A 13,534-nucleotide genomic window follows, 5' to 3' on the forward strand; every position below is an offset into this window, starting at 1 on the left:
TCCATTAATTCATTAAAGAGTTGTCTGAAATTGTTTTTTAACTTATGTGTTTATATAACATTTGAAATAAATTTGAAGTAAAAATAACTAATTTTAAAATTCATATAAGGATAATAATTATGTACACGCTTATGACACTTTTATAATTCATAAAAAACTTCCACATCTCTTATTTGATACTCGCAAGAGCGTTCTGTGGCAGGCTGGGTGAAACATGACCCTTCTTCCCCATTTTTTTTTAAACAAGTAAGGTTGCACACATAGTCAGTGGTACACCTGGGGCTGGAATCCTGGTGTTTGACTTCTAATTCAGACGTCTTCTTAATTATTTATTGAAAGAATAGACAAATCCCTATGTACCAAGTTACACAGTTAACTTCATCGAACCTCAAATTTGTCATCTGTGGAATAAGATAGCAACACGTACCTTACAGAATTGTCGTGGTGATTGAGATTTCATATTTATATGTATATATATACATGTGTGATTCTTATATAGTGCCTGGCACAGAATAAACATATAGTAAATACTGATTCCTATTTTCTCGGAATTATAAAATATTTAACTGCTGAATATGAAGTTGCACACCATATTGTTTATAATTCATAACATTGTATCCCAGTATGCAAGAACAAGTAGAAAAGGCTGTTGTACATTTTATATTCAGAATTATAATCATACTTGTCAGCTTCTAATTTTCATATAACTTTTGGGGAGTAACTGCCTCTGACTTCAACTCAAAAAACACTTTTTGTTGCGAATGTAGTCAGTTTCTGTAATGGCGTCAGCAAGTAAAGGGATGCTTATTGAAGAAAAGAAAGAAGAAATAAGAGGAATAGGCAGTCCACTGCCTGTTTTTGTATGGCCCCGAGCTAAGAATGATCTTTAGGGGGTCATTAAAATATAAAGAGGAATATACAACAAAGACCAAATGTGGCCCTCAGAGCCTAAAATTTCCTGTCTGGGTTTTTATGGGAAATTTGCTGACTGCTGGGAAATAACATTCCTTTCAAGAAAATAGATTATTAGATACATAGCGATTTCTTTCTATTTTGACAATAGTAAAATATATGTTTGAAATAAACAGGTGGAAGCATATATTGGAGACAAAACCTCATACACGTCCACAGCATGTGCTGTGGTTATGTTCCTTTACTATATTTTAAGATTTTATGTGTTAATGGCTTTATCCTTACAAATCCCCTGAGGCCAGAGAATTGAGCTGTAATTACATTTGTAGATCTGCTAAAAACTGTACTCAGAAAAAAACCCATACAGCACTTCCTTATACTTTATAAATGATAACTAATTTGATCTAACAATGCCACACTCCGCATTTTTCATTTGCAAAATTGTTTTGGTTCATAGCAGTTTTATGAACCAAGGCAAGAGATAATTAAGTGGCCAGGATCAGACCCCAAACCTTGTGACTCTAGTACTATTTTTGTCCTACCGGGAAACCTGTCTGTAAGACTCTAATTGAACATAGTGCAATCTGGAAAATTCAGCTTAGGGCATCAGTGCCATCTTGGTTGGTAACACTTGCACAGGGCCATCTCTGGAAAAAAACAAAGAATGGAGAAACTTAACAGTATGAAAGAGAGTAGAAAATATCGTTCTTCTTTTGTTTTTTCCATACATAAAGTAGGACTTTTTCTTTTTAAGGCCTAGAATTTAGGCAGCTTTCTCTTTTGAATGGATGTCTGTTCTCTCAGAATGTGGCAGTAGGGCAGCTAGAAAGAAAATGAACTTTGGCATCAGATAGACCAGGGTTCAAACTCCAGCTCTACCACCTACTAGTTTATGTTGTCCTTGGGTGTTATTTTGCTCAGATAGAAAATGGAGTGACTTATACCAACCAGGGTTTTTTGAAGGAAACAGAAAAGTCCACTGGTTGAAATGTGGTTAGCATACTACCTTTTCCTTTATATACAGGTCTTAAATGAACTATTTTCCTTCTTATATGCTTCCACATCATTATTGGATTGTTAGGACGGTGTTTAGGTTTTTATACTGCCTTGGCACACATAACCATAAATTACCAACATCTGTTGTATGCATTTGCTACGTATGTCCTTAGAACCCAATTTATACTTAAGTAGTTCTGACTATAAATATAATGCCACTAAGGTATTTTTCAGTGGACGGTGAATATCAAAACTGAAAGCCAAGGCACAAAATGAAAAAGATCTTCACAGGCTTTAGTCCACATAAAAGTCCACATAATAAGGACTTTTTTTTTAAGTTATTATTTTTATTTAACATAGTTCTTTTAGGAAGTGGGTATACACCATTGGCACAAAGATTGAGAATTACTGGTTTCACATCTAATCGTTGACTAACAAACAGAAAGTTAAAATACAAAAAATTAGATTTTTATTTTTATGATACTCAGTGAAAAAATACTAGGTTATAGAGTAAAAATAATATGTTGAATAAGATTCTCATTTTCAACATTTGTTATTATCTGGCTTTTTATTATTTGTGTGAGCTTTTATTCTGAAAGCTGACTTTTTAAAGTCAGGGAGAATGATAAAGGTACATTTTATTTTTCAGGCCTATAATAGGTCCTGCATTACCACCTGGTTTTCTTAAATCTGCACAGAAAAGTGACAAAGGCAGAGATGATCCAAGACAAGTATCATCGTATTTCAACTCTGAGGTTTGGAACTTTTTCTATTAAAGAATAAGATGTAAGAAACTCAAGACTTTACATAGGAATAACTACAATCATTTGACTCAATCATATTCAAACTAATTTAGGATTGTATCTAGGTAGATGAAATCAAAAGCTGTCATAGACCTGAGATTCTGTTAGAAAAATAACAAGGCAAATTACATGTGACAGGGTGTTACCTATTCATGCTTCTCATCCTTGAAGGGAAGCTTTAAAGTACTAGAAACTAGAACATGATGCAAAGTTTAAAGAATCACTGTGATTTGATCCAGAAGAGAACAAGCTAAGAAAATTTTTAATAGTGAAATAATTATTATAAAATATTGAAATTAACTTTCTCCTACCCAGCTCTCATACCATTGTATAACAAGGGAACTAGTGGATACATGATGTTTTGAAAAGAAAGAACAAGTAATTTTGGAGTCAAGGAGGAAGCCTGTATTCTTACAGAGGGCCAGTCCTTAACAAAAGCTGAGATTTGCAGAATACTTTATAATTTGTAATGCATTTTTCCCATATATGCATTTTCAGCTTCTCCAAAACCTTATGAAATAATCATGATCTGTATCTTAGAGATGCTAAAAGCCAGAGAAATTGGGTAACTTAACTCCAAATCACAATTTCTACTTATCAAAAGTCAAAGCTCAAACCCAGTTCTTAGGATTTTATATCACCTGTTCAGTCTGCTAATCTGCAGTGATTAATTCATGCTGAAGATTAGCAGACTGAACAGGTGGTAATAAATTCAAATACTCCTGTGCATCTCCACTGAGAATTCAGCAATTCCACTGAAGTTGTTACTAAAGGAAATATATAATGCAGTGGTTAAGCTCATGAACTCCAGAGTCATTTACTCATTCTCACACCTACAGTGTGTCAGGCCCTTAGAGAAATCAGTCTGACAACAAATTCTGTTGTTCTCACCTTCAAAAACATCCAGAATCCAGCCACTTCTGCTGCTACCCTGATCCCAGTCAACATCATATTTCACCTCTTTCATTGGTCTTCATGTCTTAGCCTTTGTTCCTCCACTACCTCTTCTCAACACAGCAGCTAGAGTGGCCCAGATAAAATAAAGTCAGATCATGTCATTGATGCTCAAAACCATCAACTTTCTCCTCCTCTGTCTGCATACAAGCCAAAGTCCTTACAGGGCCCTCTATAATCTGTCCTCCATTAGCTCCCTGATTTCTCTCTAATTTTGATCTGACCACACTGAGCTCCTTTCTCCTTAAATATGACAGGCTCCTACTCCTGAGCCTTGATACTTGCTATCCAAGTCTCTCCAAAATGGTTTTCCCCTAGATACTTATGTTGGCTTGCTTACCATCAGCTAGAGTGCTTTTAGCTGCTAATAACAAAAAATCCAACTCACAATGAAATGTAGTCTTAACCTTGTTAGTTAACAAATTGGTTGTTTATATAATTTCCTGGGTGGTCTGTAATCTGTATTCCCCAAATAAGAAAAATGTGTTTCATACCTAAGAAGAGGTCTAGAGAAGGGTCATTCCAGGGTTGGTAAATTCAACAGACTAATGAGATCATCCAGGGCCCAGTTTTTTATGTCTTCTCTATCATTTACAGTATGTTAATTCCTTTTAGGCTGACCAAGTGCTGAGATTAACATGCAGATGACAGTGTCCAGACATAGTGTCCCTAACCTGTGCCCCCTTTTTTGAGAGAGGAAAACCTTTCCAGGTTTCCTGTAGACCTCTCCTCACATTTCTTTGGCCAAAATTGAATCATATGCCATGCTCAAGCCAATCAGTTGGCCAAGAGGAATGAGACCAAAGTGATTGGCTTAGAATTATCAGCATTTTTACCCAGGAATTAGAGAAGGTCCCAGTTTCCTGAGAAGCATGTGGTTCCAAAGAAAATGAACAAAACAAATAAAACACAGGGTTCTCTTAGCAATAGAGTAGTTATTGGTTGGAGCTGTTACAATCCCTATCTGAAAGACAAACCAAGGCCTAGAAAGATTAAATAATATGCTTGACAATCTTGAGAAAGAAAAACAGAGCTGGAGGAATCAGGCTCCAGACTTCAGACTATACTACAAAGCTACAGTAATCAAGACAGTATGGTACTGGCACAAAAACAGAAATATAGATCAATGGAACAGGAGAGAAAACCCAGAGATAAACCCACACACATATGGTCACCTTATTTCTGATACAGGAGGCAAGGATATACAGTGGAGAAAAGACACCCTCTTCAATAAGTGCTGTTGGCAAAACTGGACAGCTACATGTAAAAGAATGAAATTAGAACACTCCCTAACACCATACACAAAAACAAACTCAAAATGAGTTAAAGACCTAAATGTAAGGCCAGACAGTATAAAATTCTTAGAGGAAAACATAGGCAGAACACTCTATGATATAAATCACAGCAAGATCCTTTTTGACCCACCTCTTAGAGAAATGGAAATGAAGACAAAAATAAACAAATGGGACCTAATGAAACTTCAAAGCTTTTGCACAGCAAAGGAAACCATAAAGAAGACAAAGACAACCCTCAGAATGGGAGAAAATATTTGCAAACGAAGCAACTGCCAAAGGATTAATCTCCAAAATTTACAAGCAGCTCATGCAGCTCAGTATCAAAAAAACAAACAACCCAATCCAAAAATGAGCAGGAGACCTAAATAGACATTTCTCCAAAGAAGATATACAGATTGCCAGCAAACACATGAAAGAATGTTCAACATCACTAATCATTTGAGAAATGCAAATCAAAACTGCAATGAGGTATTACCTCACAACAGTCAGAATGGCCATCATCAAAAAATCTACAAACAATAAATGCTGGAGAGGGTGTGGAGAAAAGGGAACCTTCTTGCACTGCTGGGGGAATGTAAATTGATAACAGCCATTATGGAGAACAGTATGGAGGTTCCTTAAAAAACTAAAAACAGAACTACCATATGACCCAGCAATCCCACTACTGGGCATATACCCTGAGAAAACCATAATTCAGAAAGAGTCACATACCACAATGTTCACTGCAGCTCTATTTACAATAGCCAGGACATGGAAGCAACCTACGTGTCCATCGACAGATGAATGGATAAAGAAGATGTGGCACATATATACAATGGAATATTACTCAGCCATAAAAAGAAATGAATTTGAGTTATTTGTAGTGAGGTGTAGTGAGTTATTTGTAGTGAGTGTGGCACATATATACAATGGAATATTACTCAGCCATAAAAAGAAATGAAATTGAGTTATTTGTAGTGAGGAAATGAAATTGAGTTATTTGTATTTTTAACATCTTTATTGGAGTATAATTGCTTTACAATGGTGTGTTAGTTTCTGCTTTATAACAAAGTGAATCAGCTATACATATACACATATCCACATATCTCCTCCCTCTTGCGTCTCCCTCCCACCCTCCCTATCCCACCCCTCTAGGTGGTCACAAAGCACCGAGCTCATCTCCCTGTGCTATGCGGCTGCTTCCCACCATCTGTTTTACAGTTGGTAGTGTGTATATGTCCATGCCACTCTCTCACTTCGTCCCAGCTTACCCTTCCCCGTCCCTGTGTCCTCAAGTCCATTCTCTACGTCTGCGTCTTTATTCCTGTCCTGCCCCTAGGTTCTTCAGGACCTTTTTTTTTTTTTTTTTTTTTAAGATTCCATATATACGTGTTAGCATACGGTATTTGTTTTTCTCTTTCTGACTTACTTCACTCTGTATGACAGTCTTTAGATCCAACCACGTCTCTACAAATGACCCAATTTCGTTCCTTTTTATGGCTGAGTAATATTCCATTGTATACGTGTACCACGTCTTCTTTATCCATTCGTCTGTCGATGGGCATTTAGGTTGCTTCCATGACCTGGCTATTGTAAATAGTGCTGCAGTGAACATTGGGGTGCATGTGTCTTTTTGAATTATGGTTTTCTTTGGGTATATGCCCAGTAGTGGGATTGCTGGGTCATATGGTAATTCTATTTTTAGTTTTTTAAGGAACCTCCATACTGTTCTCCATAGTGGCTGTATCAATTTCCATTCCCACCAACAGTGCAAGAGGGTTCCCTTTTCTCCACACCCTCTCCAGCATTTGTTGTTTGTAGATTTTCTGATGATGCCCATTCTAGCTGGTGTGAGGTGATACTTCATTGTAGTTTTGATTTGCATTTCTCTAATAATTAGTGATGCTGAGTAGCTTTTCATGTGCTTCTTGGCCATCTGTATGTCTTCTTTGGAGAAAGAAGGGGCTATTTAGGTCTTCTTCTATTTAGGTCTTCTCCCCATTTTTGGATTGGGTTGTTTGTTTTTTTAATATGAGCTGCATGAGCTGTTTATATACTTTGGAGATTAATCCTTTGTCTGTTGATTCGTTTGCAAACATTTTCCCCCATTCTGAGGGTTGGCTTTTCGTCTTGTTTATGGTTTCCTTTGCTGCGCAAAAGCTTTGAAGTTTCATTAGGTCCCATTTGTTTATTTTTGGTTTTATTTCCATGACTCTAGGAGGTGAATCAGAAAAGATCTTGCTGTGATTTATGTCAAAGAGTGTTCTTCCTGTGTTTTCCTCTATGAGTTTTATAGTGTCCAGTCTTACATTTAGGTCTCTAATCCATTTTGAGTTTATTTTTGTGTATGGTGTTAGGGAGTGTTCTAATTTCATTCTTTTACATGTAGCTGTCCAGTTTTCCCAGCACCACTTATTGAAGAGACTGTCTTTTCTCCTTTGTATATCCTTGCCTCCTTTGTCATAGATTAGTTGACCATAGGTGCGTGGGTTTATCTCTGGCTTTCTATCTTGTTCTATGTTTCTGTTTTTGTGCCAGTACAATATTGTCTTGATTACTGTAGTTTGTAGGATAGTCTGAAGTCAGGGAGTCTGATTCCTCCAGCTCCGTTTTTTTCCCTCAAGACTGCTTTGGCTATTAGGGGTCTTTTGTGTCTGACAAGGACTGATTTAAACCCAAGTGCATATAGCATCTAACACAGTCTTACATGAAAACCCTTTAATAAAATGATTTACTAATGGGACTTCCCTGGTGGCTCAGTGGTTAAGAATCCGCCTGCCAATGCAGGGGACATGGGTTCGAGCCCTGGTCCAGGAAGATCCCACATGCCACAGAGCAACTAAGCCCATATGCCACAACTACTGCGCCTGCATTCTAGAACCCATGTGCACCGCAACTACTGAGCCCATGTGCTGCAACTACTGAAGCCCGCACGCCTAGATCCCGTGCTCCGCAACAGGAGAAGCCACCTCAATGAGAAACCCACGCACCGCAACGAGGAGTAGCCCCCCCACTAGCTACAACTAGAGAAAGCCCACACACAGCATTGAAGACCCAACACAGCCAAAAATAAATAAATAAATAAAATCACTGTTCTTTAAAAAAATTAACTTAAAAAAATGATTTACTAAGAACTACTTGAATTCAATTATTGCAATACTATTGTGTCTTTGGAGTAATGAGAGAAATACTTTGGGAACCAAATTAACTCATTTGGGCCAGTATTTTGTAAGGCTTTGCACAGCATTTCTGTTTCAGTGGACTGTACTAAATCATGAAGGCTGATACAGCTTCCAAGAATGTCTTATTTGTGTGCATCTTATTCCAAAGAGCTCTTTCTGTACCAGGAAAGAAAATGGTTTCAACTTGTGTCATCTCTGATGAATCATTAATAATTCTCTGAATATTACAGAGAAATTGTGAGACCACATCTATGTCCATCAGGAAGAGGACTGAGATGAGTTAATGAGCTCTGCCGTGGACATAGGGAAGAGGTGAGACAGTCCACAGCCCCTGGATTTGTCATTTTTGTATGGTGCACTTGAGAAGGGCTCAGGAAAGGTGCTCAGTGATTAGCCAGCAACACAGTGTTTGCTTTTTGTTCTGTTTCTAGGTTATCAGTCACAGTTAAATTTTAAGTAATTTAGGATCATTTTCTTATTTCAGAAGGAAACAGGTAGCAGTGAAGAGGAGGACATTATTGGGCCGATGCCTGCCAAAGGACCAGTTAACTCTAGTGTTACGACAGAGTTTGAAAAAAGGGCCCAGAGAATGAAAGAAAAGCTGACTAAAGGAGACGATGTAAGTTTTAAATACATAGTACACTTTTCTCTGAGAAATTGACCAAATATATTAAAAAATCTCAATTTTAAAAATGGACATTAAAAAAATGTATATGTACATATGTAAGTGTATAAAAATTTAGGCTCTAGGTAATTCAGAAGCTATAAAAGGAAAAGGGTAGAAATTTTGCCTACTTAAAAATTTCTGTATGGCCAAAGATAACATTAAGTCAAAGGAACAATAAATTAAATAAAAGTATTCATAACATATATGACCAAAAAAAAATAGTCTATTAAATCCTTTCTCTTAAAGTCTGTTAAATAAATTTCAAGCCTCAGTTGAGAAGCATAGTCACTTATACAGTATTCTACACATATACACACACATGTGCACACACGCACACATATACACATTTTCCAAGGCTACTTTTTTTTTTTTTACTTTTTATTTCTCTTAAAGGATTCATCTAAAACAATTACAAGAGACTCTTGGATGACTGAGCTTCCTCCGGAGCTGAAAAACTTTGGTCTTGGGCCTAGAACTTTCAAGAGAAGAGCTGATGACAAATTTGGAGATCGATCAGTCTGGACAGAAATGCCAGCTGACAGGGAAAGGAAAGCTAAGGTAAGAGGGTTTGTTTGCTCCTGTATTTTTGTCCATGTTGACTCTATTTTGAAAAAATAGGAGGCAGAATTATTTAAGAGTACTGTTTTTAAAATTATGATTCCAAAGGGAAAAGATTTCCCCTGAAGGAAAGTTAAAAGAAAGTGATGCCAGTTGCTTCCTGTGTACTTACTTACTATTTCCCAATAAATTGTCTCATCTAAATCTCAAGAGAACCTGGAGACATAGGTTTACTGACCTCATTTTATGAAGGGAGACACTATCCTCTATGAGGTCACCTTTTCTGGAATTAAATGCTGGTAAGTCATGAACAGTAATTCCCTTCTAGACCTTTCTGACTCCAAATCCCCTGGTCTTTATACATCATACTATCCATGAAAATTTCTTTTAAAACGTCTTGAACAAGCCAAGGCACAGATTAACCTAGCAAGTTAAGTGATACACAGGGACTATCTCTGAAAATAACAGTAGCTCAAGTGCAGTAAACTTCATATTACTGTCAAGATAGGCAAAAAGCCCTTTCATTAATATATTGAATAATTTAATTTAAAAATACCCACAAAAGTATGCATAAAATATTATTGTTAGATTTTCTTTTCTTGGATCTCTCCATTTATTATGAAATATTCCATTGTAAGTTAGGGGTCCAACCAGTGTCCTCAGCACTAACTCCTTAAATTCACTCCATCCCAAAGTTTCAGTTTCCTTGAGATGTCCCATTCCAATCTTAAATGCTTGACTAATTGGCATCTTATGATTATAGCTTTATCAGTTCTGACTTAAATTCACTCCTCTAACTCTGTTTATCTTGTTCATCAGTACCTAGAATTATGAGGATTTCCATCTTCATTCTATAACTGTAAATTGAATATCTCCTCTGCCAGGTATTCTGTTTGGTCACGGGTAATAGAAAAAGCTCCTTATGGTGCTTTCATTTTAGTAGAGAATTGGTTGTGAAATAGTGTCATTCTTAACATGTGGATGATATGTGGCAATCTCCACATTTTAGCAGAATATGTGGCAAAATCATAAGTTCTCCTTTGCCCAGAGGATTCAAGGAAATCTGAGAGTTGTAACAGAAAGGTGAGGTGAACCAACACACCTGAGGGCAGAAGAGACAACAGAAGATATGGTATAGAAGCGAGCCACACACCGTGAATGACTAGTGTTGGAACGCCTGTCTGCTCTTTCTTAACTGATCTTCTATAAAAATAACATACTGACGCTTTTTATAATTTAGCCTTTAAGATTGTCTCCAAAAAGACATTTAATCCCCTTGCTTACATGGACTTTTTATTTGTGCTTTTTTCAGTCCTTGTGTTCCTCATTGTATGTGAGTAGATGTCTAGCCTACAGCCAGATATGCAGGGAGTCTTCCTCAAAGAAAAATACCACAGAAAAACAGAACAAACAGAAACTAGCCAGTATAATTTGAACTCAGGTGATTTTAGGTCCTATGACTGAGTTCTTTAGATCTGGTCATTCTTTTCAGGGCTGAAAGTGTTTTGTTCTGTGTTTACAACAGACTCCCAAAGGGATGACTAATACCCCTTAAATTTTATGTGACACTGTATTACAGCATATAATACCACAGACTTATATTTGTGGTACAAATTATATAGTGTCACAGAGCTGTCCTATATAAAGGTCATGACTAATTTTTGATTTTTGTAACAGATCTTAGTCAAGTTTCCTTTTTTATCTCTCTCCAAATTACCTTTTTGTAGATTTTCTCCACCACTTCATCTTACTTTTTTATATTTGATTCCCCAGCATTCATCTCTCATACCACTAATGTTCACACATTCACTTAACCGACATGCCCAAATGAAGTAAGATTGCTTTTTAGAAAGAAATGGCAGTGTTATGCATAAATTAATTGAATAAGATCTGTTATGTTCTCTTTTCCCAGTCTTGACTAGATTTACTAACTCTTAACTGGTCAGGTTTTCACCTCCATCTTATCAGAACATCATTTTTTCTCTTAATATTTACAAGTAAAAGAATCTTTCTGGGGAAATTTTTATGGAAAAAGCAGAAATGAGCTACTCGTATGTTTTTTAACATACTTTATTTATTAAGTACAATGTTGTTTTAGTCCATCATTAAGGTAAAAATGGTGTGGGGACCTCCTTGGCTTTCTTAAGCAAACAGCAACAGTATAAAAACATGCTTTGTGGAAAGTGGTTTTCAGTTGATTTTATATGGGCCTTCTTCTTTCCTTGGCTGGGACTATATTCTCCAGAATACTTTTTTTTTCTAACTAAAATTTATTGGAAATTTACCTAAGTATTTCATTTGTGTGCATGTGTGTGCTATGGTAAATGGTATTTCTTTTTAAATTTCAAATTCCAGTTGTTCATTGCTGGTATATTTTGTATGTTGACCTAGCATCCTGCAGCTTTGCTACACTTATGCTTACTAATGCCAAGAGTTTTTTAATAGATTCGTTGGCATTTTCTACATTGCCAGTCATGTCCTCTGTGAATAAAGATAGTTTTATTTTTTCTGTACCCCATTTATTTCTTTTTATTTTTTTTCCCTCAAGAATGCTTTTCCTTGCTTTGAAAACAGATAATATAAGATTTCTTTTTAAGCCTTATTTTCTCTTCTACATTTCATTATTGTTTGTCATTCTCATCTCTGAGTTTGATAAAATCCAGTTAGTTGATTGGTTAGAGGTGTTTTGGGGTTTTTTCTTGTTTTCAGGCAAATGTTAGAGTAGGACACTAACAGATCCCGTATCAAGTGTATTAACATTTCTAGTGGGAAGAGATTCAACGGGCCTGGCTTCGTTTAGTCTCCTATTACTCAATCTGAGTTAAAATAATAGTATTTTTTTTATTTTCTCTTAATTATATGGTTTAGTAATGTGTTTTCTGTGTTCGTTCCTCAGGAGACACCAGAAGCAAGAAAGTCATTCAATAAGAAGGATGAAGAACATATATTGACAGGAATGGAAAAGAGATTGGCCGAGCAGGTATCCGCATACAATGTAAGTCAGGGGATAAAATATATGGCCTTTCATTTTTTCCCATCTTTTAATGCTCTTCTCATTTTTTCTCTTTTTCTTGTTTCTCTTTCTTAGTCTTCCTTTTCGTCTCAGTCTTTTTCTATACATCTGCTCTGAAAAATACTCTTGTGTGTATGTGTATATGTGTGTGTGTGTGTAGTCCTTTAGTGTAGGCTTTTTAAATGCATCTCATAACATTTTCAGTTCACTTTTTACTTAAGTCATATATCAGAAATTCAATTCCTAGAGATGGGTAGCACATGATTATAAAGTAAGAGCCCTACTAACTCCTAGAGAGCCCAATTCTTACATTTTAAATTGTAAGCTGATTTGGAATGTTTGATGTAATGATTTAAATATGGGAGAAAAATATAAATCTATATAAATATAAAAATTAAAACATGGTTCAATTTAAATTTATAAACTAAACAGTCAGTATTCATTGGGCATATTATTATTTTGTAATAGTCTCTTACTCATAAAAAAAAACAAAAACAAAAAAAACCACTAGTGTTCCAGCTCAAAGAATAAACGTAAACCATTGAACCCTTTGGTCCCTGAAAGGTATTCAGGAAAATTACCTTCTGTTCCTAGCGTATTAGTTCATGAAAATTTCCATAAGCATTAAAAATATAGTTAGCATGATTTATTGGGCATATATAGACCAGTACCACAAACAGTGAAGCATACATGAAACATAGTTGGAAACTGACCAGAAGCCCAACCCAAATGGAACATCTTTGAAAACTGACCAGCTCAAAGTCAAGTCTCAACAAAATTGAAAGAATCACCATCATTCAGGCACCACGAAGAATTTAAATTAAACTTCAGAATAACTTAAAAGCCCTACACAACTGGAAATTAGATAATTCAAAATTTAAACTTTACATCAAAGACATAATAATGGAATACCTAAACCTGAATGATAAAGTAATATTCAGTACAACATATCAAAATGTGTGAGGTGTAATATAAAGTGGCACTTAGAGGCAAAATTTATAGCTGTAATGAGTTATGTTAGAAAGGAAGAATAGCTGAAAATTAACAAGCTGGGCCTTTTTCCAAACAGGCATTTCTTATAAAACTAAACGAACACCTACCCTATGACCCTGCAACTCCACCCCTGGGTGTTTATGTAAGACAGATGAAAACATGTTTTCATAGACTCGAGCGTG

The 13,534-nt window shown here is 36.0% G+C and overlaps 1 protein-coding gene across 2 annotated transcripts in view; it reads left to right on the top strand.

Moving 5' to 3' along the window:
* Positions 1-13,534, top strand: part of GPALPP1 (GPALPP motifs containing 1) — a 34,620-nt gene that overhangs the window by 8,837 nt on the left and 12,249 nt on the right. For both annotated transcript variants that reach the window (XM_067713890.1, XM_067713889.1), the window contains exons 4-7: positions 2,558-2,663; positions 8,606-8,740; positions 9,182-9,346; positions 12,243-12,341. In XM_067713890.1, coding sequence (XP_067569991.1) covers positions 2,558-2,663; positions 8,606-8,740; positions 9,182-9,346; positions 12,243-12,341 — 505 coding nt within the window. The remainder of the gene's footprint in view (positions 1-2,557; positions 2,664-8,605; positions 8,741-9,181; positions 9,347-12,242; positions 12,342-13,534) is intronic.

The sequence above is a fragment of the Pseudorca crassidens genome, chromosome 18 (genome assembly GCF_039906515.1).
Source record: "Pseudorca crassidens isolate mPseCra1 chromosome 18, mPseCra1.hap1, whole genome shotgun sequence".
Taxonomy (NCBI): Eukaryota; Metazoa; Chordata; class Mammalia; order Artiodactyla; family Delphinidae; genus Pseudorca; species Pseudorca crassidens.